This window comes from Anabrus simplex, chromosome 2, assembly GCF_040414725.1.
Source record: "Anabrus simplex isolate iqAnaSimp1 chromosome 2, ASM4041472v1, whole genome shotgun sequence".
Taxonomy (NCBI): domain Eukaryota; kingdom Metazoa; phylum Arthropoda; class Insecta; order Orthoptera; family Tettigoniidae; genus Anabrus; species Anabrus simplex.
Genome location: NC_090266.1, coordinates 1,111,972,101 through 1,111,990,079, shown reverse-complemented (window position 1 = coordinate 1,111,990,079; position 17,979 = coordinate 1,111,972,101). Strand labels below are relative to the sequence as shown.

The 17,979-nt window shown below is 43.6% G+C and overlaps 1 protein-coding gene across 2 annotated transcripts in view; it reads left to right on the top strand.

Moving 5' to 3' along the window:
- LOC136863322 (allatostatin-A receptor) overlaps positions 1-17,979 on the top strand; it is a 1,657,357-nt gene that overhangs the window by 1,385,123 nt on the left and 254,255 nt on the right. For both annotated transcript variants that reach the window (XM_068225909.1, XM_067139709.2), the window contains exon 5: positions 14,615-15,090. In XM_068225909.1, the coding sequence (XP_068082010.1) occupies positions 14,660-15,090 (431 nt within the window). In that variant the 5' untranslated portion in view covers positions 14,615-14,659. The remainder of the gene's footprint in view (positions 1-14,614; positions 15,091-17,979) is intronic.

The following is a 17,979-nucleotide window of genomic DNA, read 5'->3' as shown; positions in this document are numbered from 1 at the left end:
TTATGTATGTACCTGTTCTTATCCTTTTAAATGATTATTTTCCTTTCCTTCTACCTTTATTTTATGATTTTAATAAACCCTTATTACATGTACTTGAAGTTTATTACTTATAGAATTAGTCTCTTAATATTTTTAATTTGTAAAGAGGTTCTTTTCCAGTTCAAGGCTGTTTGTTTTTCCTTTCCTAGTCGCGATCTATGCCTCAAATCTCTCATGGTAATTATTTGTACTGGGATTGTTTCGGCGATGGGAGGGGGTGTGGCACAGTGTGTAACAACGTAATCATCTCGATATCCAAATTTCATGAAAATCCGTGCAGAGATATTCCACGGAGGCGAAATCACGCCATTGGGGTGACGTCAGAGCCAGAATCGTATAAAAGGGGGCCCCCAGAATCGGATAGTCAGAATTCGTCGTTCAGCGTCTGGAAGCGCTGCTCGTCAGGCTTGCCATATATCGCCACGATGCAGCTCAAAGTGCTAATGTCTGCCGGAAACTCTGTCCGAGTGAACATTCTTACGTGAGTACAGTGGAACATATAAACTCGCGTACCATCGTGAACATAGAATATTTCCAAGCGTTTAAAACTTTCAGTGAACCGTGGAACTTATAATTTCGCGTGTCAACGAGAACATAGAATATTTCCAAGCGTTTAAAACTTTCAATGAATTGTGAAACTAATAATTTCGCGCACCAACTTGAACACTGAAAATTTCCAGATATTTAAAACTTTCAATGAACTGTGATACTTACAACTTGCACGATCAAGTGTTCGAACATCTTAAATTATTTCAAGTGAAACATAGAAATATTTCACATAACCCAGTGAACGTAACTTAGCGTGTTACATTTTTCGTAAAGAGAACTGTGGCTTAAAACATTTCTTACACATCTGACATTCATTTCAAATTCAATTAGTTAGGCATTCCTGTCTGATTCAACGAGTACATACTTGAATAACATAAGTGATTTACAAACTGTCGTATCATGAACAGTGATTGTTATCATCAGATCTACGAACTTGTTATTGATGTGCCTACAGCAGTGCCTAATCACGAATAAACTCTTATAAATGTAGCGGTGTTCGTGCGAAAGATAAGCTCTTGCATTTTGTGATAGTTATCTTTTCTTCAATGACATTCGAACTTAGTCATTTTTCTTCGTAAAGTGGTAAAACATCACTACCATTTTCATATTTAATTTCGACATTTTTACTCTAAGCGATTTTTGAGTTCAGATAGTTATCCAATTACACATAAATTGAACCTGTTCAGGGACTTGTATAAAATGAATACTCGTGCTAAACCATAATTACGGGTGAGGTGACCCCGCGTCAAGATCGTCTGGAACTTCCCAGTCTTCGCCAGTAAATCGTGGTGCCAAGGTGATGGGTAGCCTATGTGGGACCGTGGCACCATGGTGGGACAACTCCAGGGGAAGCAGCTCGGAAGACGATGAACAAACCTGTACTGAGGAGATATGTCTTTATTTTTGCCAATCTTCAATAAATTCAAGCTCAGAAAAAACTTAAATGAATATAGTTAGAAACCTTTCCTTCTGTACCATGGTCTAGCATTCAGCAGTAACACCCTGATTTAAAAACGTGCTCTCAAAAGAAACTTCACGCTATTTCGGACGATTAACTGGTACAATATTCTTTCGATTTCTTCATCATCCGCTGATCTAGTAGGCAAATGGACTTGCACTATTGTGGTGGGCATTGGTTTGGTGTCTTGACAACAATAATTCTTTCACTATGCTGGCGGCAGTAACTTACACGCAGCACTGCTAACTTCTCCATTAGTAAACCAAATCTGGCATTTTCCCTGTTTGATTTTGTGTTGATAATTCTGTAGTCGTTTGACCAAAAATCATGTTCACTCGAATAATAACCGACTTCTGAGATCCGATAGAAGAAATAAGAGTGGTGGTGGTTTAGGTGCATATGTGCTTAGCCATTTAAAACTGAAATCATCTGTCAGTCAACTCAACCGTATGAGCGGAAACCAGAATACATTTTTATTGAAATTACCGCAGAGTAGGAAGTGTTTGTTGTGTACCGTGTATAGACCACCAAACGCTGGACGCTTGACTGACTTCGAAACGGACTTTAAAAAAAAATATAACTGATATTTGTTCGTGGCGTCGATCTCTGCAGATTTTTTGCCACTATTTTCACCATATGAGAGGAACATGCGTGTAAGTGTAATTGCGGACGTGTAGTGTGTTGAATGTGAGTAAAGGAACGTTAAAAACGACAGAAATACCCAGTCCCTAGGCCAGGGATATTAATGATTCACACTTAAAAAACTCTGAGCCTACCGGGAATTGAACCCGCGGCCTCCGAATGACAGGCGGACGCGTTGCCCCTTACACCGCTATGCCGGGCAAGAAGCAGACTTAGTGAGAATATTACCGTCATACGAGTATGTGATCATTATGGGAGTCTTTCATACGAATAGTTTAGACACTAACTCAGCGGAAACAAGGCATCTATTACGTACGTTCCAGGCGTGTAATATGACACCACTTCCTCTCTCGGTGATTCGTCATATTAAAACTTCTCCCACTTTACTCGACTTAATACCGATAAACACTGAGCTCGATAGCTGGAGTCGCTTAAGTGCGGCCAGTATCCAGTATTCGGGAGATAGTAGGTTCGAACCCCACTGTCGGCAGCCCTGAAAATGGTTTTCCGTGGTTTCCCATTTTCACACCAGGCAAATGTTGGGGCTGTACCTTAATTAAGACCACGGCCGCTTCCTTCCCACTCCTAGAAGTTCCTGTCCTATCGTCGCCATAAAACCTATCTGTGTTGATGCGACGTATAGCAAATAGCAAAAAAAAAAAAAAAAATACTGGTAAACAACCCTGACCGAGTAATGAACCACGGGCAGAACTCAGCCCCTGGATTTTTAGCTCATAATGTCATTTTCATTTCGCACTCCCCAAAAGGTCCGACCCCGTGGTGAAGGGGGCAACGCGTCCGCCTGTCACCCGGAGGCCGCGGGTTCGATTCCCGGTCGGGCCAGGGTGGGGCTGCCTGGCCGAGGCGGTAAAGGGGTACTCGGTTAGCCCAGAAGGACGTGGGTTCGAATCCCCGTCAGGAAGTCGTAAAATTTAAGAAACGAGATTTCCACTTTCGGAGGTGCGTATGGCCCTGAGGTTCACTCAGCCTACACCAAAAGTGAGTACCAGGTTAATTCCTGGGGGCAAAGGCGGCCGGGCGTAGAGCTAACCACTCTACCCCATCACTTGCTGCGGTTAACAATGGTGGAAGCCTTTACCTTCCACTCCTCCAAGGGCCAACATGGTCTGTACGGAGGTGACTTTATCTTTGTCTACTCCCTAAAGGTACCTAAAGTAAAGCCCAAGTGCAATACCATACGCGACTACAGCAACGTAGACAGTGAGGCATTAATGGCAGACGCGTATTCAAAACCTTGGCATGACATTACAAAAATGACGAATACTGATGACGTGGTTCATACTTTTAATGATTTAGTGTTACCGATTTTTGAAAGGCATGCTCCTTTACACAAAATAACAACTAAAAAAGGAAAATCCCCGTTCATAAATGAAGACATTACACGTTTAATGGCAAAATCTAGATGCAGCCCACAGAAATTACAAACGCGAATCAACGGAGGACAAATTTAATGACTACCGGAAACTTCGTAATGAGACAAAACAGGAAACAAGAAACTCGCCGAGCGAGTTGCCATGCATTTAGAGGCGCGCAGCTGCGAGCTTGCATTCGTGAGATAGTGGGTTCGAACCCCACTGTAGGCAACCCTGAGGTTGGTTTCCCGTGGTTTCACATTTTCTTAGCAGGCGGGAGCTGGAGCTTTACCTTAAGGCCACGGCCGCTTTCTACCCACTCCTAGCCCTTTCCTATCCCGTCGACGCCATAAGACCTGTCTGTGTCGGTGCGACGTAAAAACCAATTGTAGATTATAACAGGAGAACGCTCGACTGTGATACGCACATAGTTTGACTGGACAAGGCGCACGACCTGAAATTTCTTATGAAAGGCAGTCAAAAATGTTGGTGTAAATACAGAAGAAAATTATGAGGATCCGGATATATCACTAAAAGATCTGAACGATTATTCCATATCACCACACACCGCATTGGATCAAAGTGCCAAACAAGAGCTTATCGTTGAGAAATATTACAATCAGGTGTTAAACGGAGGAAAGTTTTATTTCTGTGACATCTCGAGTTAGAGATCTCTGGAAAATAAAATCAATTGCAATTTGAGTTGATAATAATGGTAATGTAAAGCTGAGAAAATATTAGACGCAATCATCTCCGCACTAAACTACATCAACAAACAATTATTCTTTACAGAATGGTGTGTAAGTTAGTGTTGGCTACTGAATGCATGATTCGAAGCAGTGTATCGATTCATTCAAGTGTCCGAGTGAATCGATTCACAGGAACGGCGAGCTCACGGCACACGATTCAGCTTACTCCCAGCGGACAGTGCTGAGTGGCGCACTCACTGGACGTTGACGGGGAGCCGAGCTTTCGCTGCAGCGAGACAGTGAATCATGGCACATCGAAAGAATCGTGAGCGAACGCGGCTCAATGAGACACAAGATACACACGGCTCCTTATCGGCTCACTGGACGCGCGGAGAGCCAAGCTTCCGCTGCAGCGAGACATACAGTGAGCCATGGCACACCGAAAGTATCGTGAACGAGCACGGCTCAGTGAGGCACAATATACACGGCTCCTTATCAGCACACTGGACATTTGAACACCGGCGGAGAGCCGAGCTTCCGCTGCAGCGAGACATACAGTTAGCCATGGTACAGTACACTGAAAGAATCGTATGCTATAATGGATTCTCGAGCTCAGCTCATTTGAAAATAATCCCCATTTGCATTCACTGTCCTCTTCTTACAGGGAGGTTTAAATAATATATGGTTTTATTTGCAGTGTTAAGAAGGTAGTCGAAACATAATTCTGAAGTAGCTAGTAAGTAGGTAGGCTATTAGGTTATACTATTTATTAGTTTAATGAATCTTAGTATCATAACTTAGTTGACATTTGACAATTAAACTCTACTCTAGCCTGCCCTATGACTATGATTCATGCTCATGACCACTCAAAAGTCCCTGTTTTATATTGGGAAGAACGGCTCAGTATTCTCTCAGTTCATATGTCACATCGTTGCACAAGAATTAAATCATATGTGGACAGACGCAATATCTTAACCAACAGTATGTTGAATCAGAAAACCAGCGGGCTACTGTACATCTCGGGTAGCCTATACAAAATATGACGATTTAAAAAATCCTCAGCTGATAGAAAATGCATATTTTCAAAAATGACTGAGCGAGTTGTCGTGCGGTTAGTATCGCGTAGCTATGCGCTTGCGTTCGGGGGATGGTGAGTTCGAATCCCACCGTCGGCAGCCGTTAAGATGGTTTTCCGTAGTTTCCCCATTTCCACACCAGGAAATGCTGGGACTGTACCTTAATTCAGGCCATGGCTGCTACCTTCCTAATCCTAATCTCTTCCACCCTGCGTCGCCGGAAACCTTCGATGTATTAGAGTGACTAGCATTTTTTCTAAGAAAGGAGTTCATAGTATGAAGACCAGATGACAGCTGCGAGCACTGAATGCTGTTGCTGGTGTCTTACCAGAACATACTACACAGATGCAGTAGGAGCGGTGAATAATGTGCCGTGAATCGGATCACTGTATCGATTCAGTAACGTGAACGGAATGAAATGAATCGATTCAGTAAAATGAATCGAATGTCCCATCACTAGTGTAGGTACCCCATGATGTGGAATATGGCCCTGGTAAGCCCATTGTCAACGACTCAGACTCAAGTAGACAACGGTGACTACCGATCCATTAACATAATTTCGACAGTAGCTAAAGGACTAGAGTACATTGTTGACAATCAAATCGAAACTTACGTGGTTGAAAACAATACTCTAGACATTTTAAATCAGTTTTTAGTAGCAATCATATCACATGTACTGCCTTACATAAGGTGACCGATGACATAACAAAAGCAATGGACGAAAGACAGACAACACTAATGGTCCTCCTCGGCTTCAGCGTCGTATTCGATTCTGTAGATCATGATTTGTTACTATCATAACTTTACCTATTAGGTTTACCTCCCTTTTACGTGCTCGGCAGCAGTGTGTTGCCAACAATGGTGGCTTGTCTTCTTCGTGGCAGACCGTGGAAAAAGGAGTTCCTCAAGGTTCTACACTAGCGCTTTTTTCGCTGTATATGTAGGTTCTATCTAAATCTGTTAAGTACAACAGATATCACATGTACGCAGACGATCTGCAACTGTACACTCATTGGAGATCGGATGAAAATTTAAAAACAACGGAGAAATTCAATTGGGCCGATGACCTCAACGTTAGCCTTTTAGCAACGTTAGCAAGCATCATGTCAGAAATTAAATTTGGATCTCGGATCAGTAAACAACTGGTCGATAAAGCATGGACTGTCTCTTAACCCTGACAAAATCTGAAATACTCCATATAGCCAATCCGAAGCAGACCGCGTGTGGGTACAGAACAATGTCATATCTTGCAATCAGTCTAGATGAACACCTATATTGCTCCGCACATACGGCATCACGTGCAGGCGAGTATTTGCGTCACCAAATACCGTCAGCTAGTTCAAAATTATGTTTTCCGTGTGAGGTTCAGCTGCAACGATAAATACACAGACCACCTGACATCGACCTACACCAAACTCGGCTGGCTCCGTTTACAAGACAGACGTCATTTTCACTTCCTAACATTACTGCAACGAACTTTAAATCTCAATTCTCCTCATCTTAAATAACGTTTCCGTAATCTCTCTTTACAAAACGGAAAACCAAAAAAGCGCATATGCATATTCTTACCATATACAACCCCAAGTCTTCAGCATATGGAAATTACATCACAGTTACCGCAGTTCATGAATGAAACAATCCGCCTCAGTACTCCAGCGAGATATCAGTGACCAAGAAATTTAAACGATCATGCAACAAAATATCTGATGGAAAGAGACAAATTTGCAAGGCATCGGGACATAATCACTTTCCTACTTCCTCGCCCTCTTTTGTTTTTAATTATATTTCCCACCTCCTCATCTACTATACCCTTCAGGGCATAAAACAATAGTGGGTTACATAACTTGCCTGCTTACCTGTCCGTAAATAAACTGCACCAGCCTAGCTGCAAACGGCAGATGGGCGTTTGGGGTTCTTGTGACGAGAGTATAATTGGACAGGGACACTACACTATTAATTTTAATTACGGGAATGAGGAACTCGATTGTTATTTGACTATTTAATTAACAAAGCATAGTCGATTAAAAGATTTAGTTGTCACAATACCTCTTTTAAAATAGATCGCACTCGTAGTGCAAAGATAAATGCCGTAAAGGCTTTTATTTATAATTTACAAAGATAAAAATGAGATGACGTTACTGTAATTTACAAAGACAAAATGACATGATGATTCGGTGCGGAGGAGTAAATCCGTGAACCAAACCTGTATCCCTCTTTATGGAACAACACCATTGGACCTACAAAATAAAAACATGATGCCAGGATTAGGGACGTTTCTCAGAAATAAAGCTACTACTAAGGTTCCCTCATATTTTGGGGATATACACTGACTGACAGAGCAAATGCAACACCAAGAAGGAGTGGTCAGAACTGTATGCCAATTGCAGGGTAGACTGACGTCACTGAGGTATGCTCATGATGTGAAATGCGCCGCTGTGCTGCACACGTAGCGAACGATAAATGGGACACGGCGTTGGCGAATGGCCCACTTCGTACCGTGATTTCTCAGCCGACAGTCATTGTAGAACGTGTTGTCGTGTGCCACAGGACACGTGTATAGCTAAGAATGCCAGGCCGCCGTCAACGGAGGCATTTCCAGCAGACAGACGACTTTACGAGGGGTATGGTGATCGGGCTGAGAAGGGCAGGTTGGTCGCTTCGTCAAATCGCAGCCGATACCCATAGGGATGTGTCCACGGTGCAGCGCCTGTGGCGAAGATGGTTGGCGCAGGGACATGTGGCACGTGCGAGGGGTCCAGGCGCAGCCCGAGTGACGTCAGCACGCGAGGATCGGCGCATCCGCCGCCAAGCGGTGGCAGCCCCGCACGCCACGTCAACCGCCATTCTTCAGCATGTGCAAGACACCCTGGCTGTTCCAATATCGACCAGAACAATTTCCCGTCGATTGGTTGAAGGAGGCCTGCACTCCCGGCGTCCGCTCAGAAGACTACCGTTGACTCCACAGCATAGACGTGCACGCCTGGCATGGTGCCGGGCTAGAGCGACTTGGATGAGGGAATGGCGGAACGTCGTGTTCTCCGATGAGTCACGCTTCTGTTCTGTCAGTGATAGTCACCGCAGACGAGTGTGGCGTCGGCGTGGAGAAAGGTCAAATCCGGCAGTAACTGTGGAGCGCCCTACCGCTAGACAACGCGGCATCATGGTTTGGGGCGCTATTGCGTATGATTCCACGTCACCTCTAGTGCGTATTCAAGGCACGTTAAATGCCCACCGCTACGTGCAGCATGTGCTGCGGCCGGTGGCACTCCCGTACCTTCAGGGGCTGCCCAATGCTCTGTTTCAGCAGGATAATGCCCGCCCACACACTGCTCGCATCTCCCAACAGGCTCTACGAGGTGTACAGATGCTTCCGTGGCCAGCGTACTCTCCGGATCTCTCACCAATCGAACACGTGTGGGATCTCATTGGACGCCGTTTGCAAACTCTGCCCCAGCCTCGTACGGACGACCAACTGTGGCAAATGGTTGACAGAGAATGGAGAACCATCCCTCAGGACACCATCCGCACTCTTATTGACACTGTACCTCGACGTGTTTCTGCGTGCATCGCCGCTCGCGGTGGTCCTACATCCTACTGAGTCGATGTCGTGCGCATTGTGTAACCTGCATATCGGTTTGAAAGAAACATAAATTATTCGTCCGTGCCGTCTCTGTTTTTTTTTTCAACTTTCATCCCTTTCGAACCACTCCTCCTTGGTGTTGCATTTGCTCTGTCAGTCAGTGTATTTACATATAAACAGCAACTTCGCATGTTACAAACGACGACTAAAATAAGCTATATGTTACCCGACTACATATAAAAATTCATAGGGATGTGAACACATGTCCTCTGGGTAATCTTTATACTTACTAGATAATCTAATAATCAGAATCCACTAGTACCAAGATATCATATATACAAATACACATCAATATTGACAAGTAAGTGGGAAAGAAAAGAGAAACAAAAAGAAAGAATCGTTGTCACAAATAACTCTCGGCCTAAAAGAAGGAATCCTTTACAACTCTTGGTTTTTAAAAATGGCCGCGACTTCCTGAAGTGCAGGGTTGGGCCATTGACCTGGTTTTCTAGCCAGTAAAGCCTCCCCCATTGCACAAAAATGTCGTAAACAAGGCCGCGAGTGACCTGGTTTCTGTGCGTTCTGGACTAACATCACAAGAGGGCTTTTAATTTCGTCTTCTCTTGATAAACCTATAAGCCATAACATAACTTCTTAGAACAAGTAAGGAGCCAATTCTCATTCTATATATCTGGCTATAATAACTGACCACCTCGAGCCTAATTCATTTCATACAAAGTACTACACCGTACTGTTTCTCCTAAAATAACGACCGTCTATACTTATGACGTGCCTGATACCCTCTAGGTCCAAGGTTCAAGTCCATGTTTGGCAGAGTTAAACGGAGTCAAAGATTTTAATAACACTGCATACAACGTGGTTTTAATTTCACCAGGATTCGATCAAATAGATACATGCATATAAATCATACTCAGGCAGCATGCAAACACTACGTTACGCAGATCTATCTATCCTTCCAAATAGAGAGAATGAGAAACTAATCCAAATGATCCTTACTTACAAGAAAATTTGATCCGAAGGCAGACACTAAAAAAATATACTGATCAAATATTCACTAAATAACCTTAAGTAACACTTGGCACTATTCTTTCCACCACGTAACATAACTCACGTCGCTATTCCCTACGTGAAAACATTTATACCTTACAATTTTATTGTTTTTTAAAACCATCTTAATAAATAGAATGATGGGCTATAATCAAGTCGTATTCTAATATTTACATACTTAATTACTACATTTCTGTGTAACGGCCGCCAATCCTAACACATGCCTACAAGTATGGTTCACTTATCTGACATTTGATGACCTCCTTATCCCTCCTTCAGGGTTAGGCTGTGCCTTCTTAGCACATCATGGTAGCGTTGTGGTCCTGGGTCGATCCTCTTGCTTCCGGCAGCGTAGGTGGCTCCATTCTGAAGTTATCCTCTCGAAGACCAGCTTGAGTACTTCGTGCGTTTGGACTTGAACTCGTTACGACACTTACTGGAATGACATGTTTAGTTAATAAACCGCACAACACCACCGTCTCTCCCACTGAATTTCATGGGTGTAAGATAAATGACTGGAACGTTGTTGTCCCGTCAATAGATGAAATTACGTCTTAACATGTGTACAGGCCTACTTTACTAAATGCAAAACTCGTAGCCTTATCCGCTGAACTATATTGACACTTCACTTAGCACAACTTCACCACACATGTGTATACCGTAAATAAAACCTGGATAGTTTTAGTTAGCGCTTTGATCCTATTGCCAAAGATCGTCTATTGCTACATTCGCCCTTGCCACTTCTACGAAGAAGTCTATACATATGGCAATGTTTCTAGATGAATGTTCGCAAATTCGCGACCGTGCCGCAACAAAAAAATCTTAATATAGTCACATGTTAAAATATTTATCGAACAAATTTACAAATCACTTCCCCGATGAATAAAATTAGCGTGCCTGCACTGAAGTAATTATAGTCTTTGTTCAGACAAAGGTTTCTGGCGCGAAATACAGACAGACACGCGACACGCACTAGCAGCAAGCTCACCGTCGAATGAACAACCTCCCTCCACATCTCTCAGCTCTTATAGGGAGCAAAAAGCGAAGCGACGCCAGGGAAACTCCCTCGAAACACTCTTGAGTTTGGTATGCAGCCACTAAACAGTTTCCCACAGTGGTCGGATTATTACGAAGTTATTAATCTCGTTACTTGTTAACAGCGTTAAACGTATCATTGGCTTCTTAAAATTCTGGAGATAATTTTCATCATTTTATTATTTTGGAAACCTTCAGATAGAGGAGATATCACTCGATTCCCGTGACGTGGTGAATCTGACTACACTCGCTTAAAATATTGTTAGGGTGGTATGGTACTTCTCAAAACAAAATTCGTATTTCTCTTTCCTTCTCCAACATACCTTCTGTTTCATTCATGCATAGGCACACCCTGTCGCGTTCTATACAGCATCATGCCCTTACATTTGGCGTCATGTAGCGCAATATTTCATCTGCGTTAAATATCGCTTATTAATGAATGAACAAAATAGTTCACTACGTTGTCCTTCCTATGCACCTTTCCCAACTTCGGTGGAAACTCGCAGTACAAGATTACCTTTCATTCTATTTTGCTTTGTAAATCTCTTTTTTATTTTTACACCTTTAGTTTTTATGTACGAGGTTTGGGGCAAAAGTCATGGCAACTATTCCTTTTCTTAAAGATACGAGTCCGGTTGGAAAATGTGACATATACAGACGAAAGGACAAGGTGTTAACTACATGTGTGGACAATGATTAGCACTGAAATATCGTAACACACTAATTTATTACGGTAGTATACAGGGCAATACGGCCTTCCCGGTGCAAAAGAATGAAAACCCAGTACACATAAAGTTGACATGACAAACCTGGGCCTAAAGACCCTCAAAGTAGTCCCCTGCTACTGACACCACACGCTGCCAACGATGTGGGAGGCGCTGAATACCATCTGCCTCAGCATTTGCTGCACCATGTGTGAACCGGGTCACCTGTTGGAGCACAGCATTAGCAATGACCTCTCGTGTTGCAAAGAGGCTGCCTGGCCGAAGTGGTAAAGGCGTGCTCGGTTCGCCCGGAAGGACGAGGGTTCGAATCCCCGACAGGGAGTCTAAAATTTAAGAAACGAGATTTCCACTTCCGGAGGTGCACGTGGCACTGATGTGCACTCGGCCGACACCAAAAACAAGTACCAGGTTAATTCCTAGGAGCAAAGGCTGCCAGGCGCAGAGCTAACCACTCTACCCCTTCAAGCGCCGAGGTTACGGATAGTGGAATCCTTTACCTTGCACCCCTCCAAGGGTCTTCATGGCCTGTACGGAGATGACTTGCTTTGCTTTGCTTTGCTCTCGTGTTGCAAACCACCTACCACGTAGTGGTTTCTTAATGTCTCGAATGAGATCAGAGTCACAGGGCGAAATGTCGGGAGAGTACGGTAGGTGCTCCAATTCTCCCCATCCCCAACGTCGCAGTAGCTGCCCTACACATTCTGATTTATGAGGTTTTGCATTGTCGTGCAGGATTATTGCACTGTCCACAAGATCCGGACGATTCTCCCGAACGCCACGTCGTACCTGTCGTACCTGTCGCACCAGGAAGTCCCTGTAGTACTGTGCGGTCACTGTTCTGCCATGTGGAAAAAAGTGGCAAACAATGACACCCCTGACATCATACGCGACGATCACCATCAATTTGATTGGGGAAGGATTCTGACGGACCTTCTCCCTCCTTGGTGGTCCAGCATGTCGCCACTCCACGGACTGACGTTTCAGTTCTGGTTCGTATGCCCTGGCCCAAAACTTATCGATGACGATTATTCGTGACAAGAACTGATCGCCGTCCTGTTGCCAGCGTGCACGGTGGTCGCAGCATATTGCATAGCCCACGCACCTTTGAACTTCCGTCAGTGCATGCGGTACCCACCGCGATGCGATTTTGCGCAGTTGCAGCTCATTACGCATTATCCTGTGGACGGTGCGTTTCTCGATGCCACTTGCCCTCTCTAACTCTAGTAGCGTCCATCGTCTGTCTTCATCCAGGAGCTGCTCGATGACGGCACGTGCCAAGTCGTTCCGCACACTGACAGGTCGTCCCGAACGTTGCTCATCACTGGTTGACACACGTTCTTGCTGAAACATTCCTACCCACCGTGCTACTGTACGGTATGGTACAGCATTATTCCCAAGGCTTTCACTAATTCACTGTGATATTCCGTCGCATTTCTCCCTCGAAGAACGGCTATTTTGATGTAAGCGCGCTTCTCAACACGGGTTACGTCCATCTCACACGACACTCACCAACTCACTGATTTCACAGCCCTCGCTGGGCAACTACCAGCTATCACAGAGCCATCTGTTGTTCTGCATACACACTATGCCTGCAGAACTTCCACACGACACATATACGTTTGTGATCCGTTCACATATCTACAAGAAAAAATAGTTGCCATGACCTTTGCCCCAATCCTCGTATATCTTCTAAACTGTGCTCCTTTCCTGTAATATTATACTCTCTCCCCTTGACTTTTACCATGTTCAGTGTACAAGTACTTACTGTTCAATAGTTCTACATAGTTCAAGTTTACGATAGGTTACTTTTAAGTGATTTGTAATTATAGTAGTTATTTGTCAATTTCATTCTGATACTGGTCAACTGTACGATAGAGACAGCTCTCCGCAACTTTTTATGTCTCTACATGCAGGCCTCAGTGAAAGGTGACAGTACTAAAGGTATACTGCATTGTTATTCGCAGTGAAGGCATGAAGACCAATTAAAAACTGAATTGACTTCGGTGGTTGGGTCATGTGAATGGAACAGAGGATAGGATAACTGGGAGAAGCAGAGGACCGAGTGAATTGAGTACGCATTACAGAGAGGGTGGATTCGAACCCCGCCGCTGAGAGCCCTGAACATGGTCTTCCGTTGTTTTTCATTTTTACATCAAGCTGTACCTTAAATGAGGTGACAGAATGGACATGGCTATGCAGGGAAAGAGAAAGTGTTAAATGACTCATGGTCATGAGATGTAACTGTAGAATTTGACACACCTCCAGTTGTAATTATTTCGCAGGGGCTTTCATACTGAACGCTGAAAACTATTGGTCTATAAAGAAGATTCACACTCCCATAGTGAAGAAGTAGCGTGCCTGTCTCCTTGGTAGAGGTCCTGGATTTGCATTCCCAGCCAGTCCAAGTTCGAGTACCTGTAATCTTGCGTTCGGGAGATAGCAAATTCTAACCCTACCGTTGGCAGGCCTGAAAATGGTTTTCCGTTCTTTTCCAATTTTACAACCCCTCTCACGAACAACTAACCCCGAGCTGCCTCAGACCACCGCTTATATAGACGGAGGGTCGATCGCGTATAGAGGAGGCAGCACGGGCGTTAGCCGTGAGAGAGGCAGCGTGATCCCCTTCCGTGCTATTTTATTATCAAAATATATATACAAGCAAATGACGTGAAGAGTTCACCCAGCCTCACCACACTATCCACATAGCACACCAATATCTGTATGTGCCATGGGTTTGTTTGTTTGTTTGTTAATTATTTATGTATTTTTATATAACGTCAGTGTTGCCTTAAAATGTTTACAGTTGTGAACGAATTTCTAACCTACCGTTGGCAGGTGAACTGAGATAACTAATACATTCTTCTTTCATTCTCTTTTCAGAGCGAGCGACGGTTGAAAAATGAACTGAAGATCTGAAAGATAAAAATGGTGTCCCTATTGGCCAATGAATCCATCAAAACTGGAAACTATGAACTGTGTAAAAAATTATCGTTACCAGAGTCAGTAATGTGTATTGTTGATCCTGATGAAATGATAAAACCATGGATTAGCAATCCGATGTTCATAGATATCATGGTTACACACTCAGTGGCATTTCTGTGCGGCCTGTTGGGAAATGGCATCGTAGTGTTCGTCATGGTGGGAGACCGCAAGGCACGGAACGCCACCAACTTGTTCCTGGTGAGCCTGGCACTGGCCGACCTCCTCCTACTCCTGCTTTACACCCCGCTCGAGATTCTGCACTACTTCGTCCTGCAGTGGGATGAAGAGGGCACCGTCTGTAAGCTGGCCAAGTACGCCGAGCTGCTTTCTGCAGTGGTCTCTGTGCTTAACCTGGCCGCAGTCACCCTGGAGAGGTGAGTTATTTATTTATTTACTACGAATACTCGACTGATCCCTGTGCTCGTTGTCACTCTAGAAAAATGAGTTTGTCCATTTACTAGCAGTACTCGATTTGGATCCTGTGCTCGCTGTCACTCTAGAAAGGTGAGTTTGACTAATTTATATCAGTACTCGAACTGATCTCGGTGTTCTTTGTCACCCTACAGACATATTTTCTTTACTCATACGATTCGCTCCACGTACAAATGGCAATGAGTTTTTAAAAACGATAAAACTATAAACGTATATTACCAATGAATTCCGCCGAATAAAATATTAAGAGTAATACACATGTGAGCCAATTTCACAACGCTTTTCAATTACTTTCAGTAAGACTTATATAAGGTTTGTTCAATCGTATCATAGTCCAGAAAGTTACACAACGTATAGTCTTGAGCATACTGTGCGCGGATGCTAGCAGATTACGTGAGACACTCACGATTCTAATGGTTCAATAATGAGAATGGAAAGAGAATTCCAAAGTGAAAATATTAAATCTTGAAATGAACAGTAACAACTAACAAGATGTGGATTAACGATATCAATTCTTTATTAACAATGAAGAATTATTAAAGAAACAGCAACGAAATATCACCTGAGTTCATATCGATCTGAATTAAAGTGAATTCTCAATCAAAAATAATTATTCTTCTAGTGAGTGGACTCTTATATTTAATCAATTAATTAACTAACTCGTCTGACCTACAAATACCAGTTTTACTGTTACACATTCTGGTCATATAATATAATGATTTATAATATATCCCTAAGAATAAGTATTCTCAACCGATGATTAAATGATCTCGTGTGTTGTACAAAATTGACTCTATCCAACGTAGTTATTTACAACAACGTTTTAATTCAGTCCTGTGACAAAGTCTTCATATTACCTCATTTAACTGAACAGAAATTTACCACGTTGTTGAAGACTAAAGAAAAATATTTATCTCACCTTAATCATGTTCCTTTCCTTCCCATGACAGTGCAAACTCTAAAAACTATTTAAACTCTTCCTTCTCATAGACCTAGTAGCGTCCAAATATGGAGCCAATTCCTCCTTCTCCTCCACCTCTCCCTTCCCCTAGACCAATTAGCGTGGACTAACCTCATCTGTAGACCTAGAGATGATCGAAATTTGTAGATGGACCTAGAATGCAGCCTACAAGAGCGTTTTAACTTCTTCCTCCTCATAGACATGGTTGCGTAGACTGGAGGTGAGTTAACAAATGTAGATGAACATAATGGTACGAATGGTCTTCGATTCTAGTGTGTTCTGAACACAAGAGATCATTCAGCGTTGTGAAAACTACTGTAGCTTACTAAAAGTCTCCAGAGTTCATCTCTACAATATCATGCGTTCTAGTCAGCAAAGACAGTGAATAACACATGAAAGTTAGCATACAGTTAGCGAACTCGCATGCCTGTATACCACGTGATCACCGCGAGAGTTCACTCTGAGCATCGAGAAAACATGTGCACAGGCAAGTCTCAACCAGTTACTCTAGCACGTGCTCTGCGTTTACCTGTCAAATTCGAAACACGCGCGCTCACGGTCACAAATAGGACTATGTTAGAATCGAACTGCATGCTCTCTTGGCAGCTTTCAACATTCAAAATACGTGCTCCTTGTTTAAAAATATATCGCTATCTTTCTGTCTACTGTAAAGAACTATCCTAGCTGTCACCATTCAAAACACTCGCTCTTGCTCCCGTCATTTTGGTTACGAGCTGCTCTCTGTCAACTATCAGCTGTCACCATTCAAAACACTTACTCTTGCTCCCGTCATTTTGGTTACGAGCTGCTCTCTGTCAGCTATCAGCTGTCACCATTCAAAACACTCGCTCTTGCTCCCGTCATTTTGGTTACGAGCTGCTCTCTGTCAGCTATCAGCTGTCACCATTCAAAACACTCGCTCTTGCTCCCGTCATTTTGGTTACGAGCTGCTCTCTGTCAGCTATCAGCTGTCACCATTCAAAACACTCGCTCTTGCTCCCGTCATTTTGATTACGAGCTGCTCTCTGTCAGCTATCAGCTGTCACCATTCAAAACACTCGCTCTTGCTCCCGTCATTTTGTTTACGAGCTTCTCTCTGTCAGCTATCACCTGTCACCATACAAAACACTCGCTCTTGCTCCCGTCATTTTCGTTACGAGCTGCTCTCTGTCAACTATCAGCTGTCAACATTCAAAATACGCATGCTCCCATTCAAGACATACGTCCATACCGCCATGTTTGATTCCAACTGCGCTCTATTATCTGTCAAAAACTTCTCTTAGCTCTCAACATTCAAAACGCGAGCGCTCCCTTTCAAAACATACCGGTGAATATTTTTTTTTTTTGTTATTTTGCTTTACGTCGCACCGACACAGATAGGTCTTATAGCGACGATGAGACAGAAAGGGGCTAGGAGTGGGAAGGAAGTGGCCGTGGCCTTAATTAAGGTACAGCCCCAGCATTTGCCTGGTGTGAAAATGGGAAAGCACGGAAAACCATCTTCAGGGCTGCCGACAATGGGGTTCGAACCCACGATCTCCCGAATACTCGATACTGGTAGCAATTAAGCGACTGCAGCTATCGAGCTCGGTGCCGGTGAAAACAGTGAAGACCTGTACAGTATATCACGCCTACCTTCCCATACTGCCATCTTGGTGTAGTCGAGCCATTTATGTCCCCTCACTTTTCCACGCCGTCATCATCCAATAGCAGTGCAATCTAGATCAACTTCACCATCCCATACCGCCATCTTACCCTAGTAGCGCAATCTACACCCGCACTACCTTCCCACAACGACATCTTATGACATGCGATGTACTCTATTTCCCTTCACCTTCCCAATACCCCCCACTTGCTACCTCACACTGAC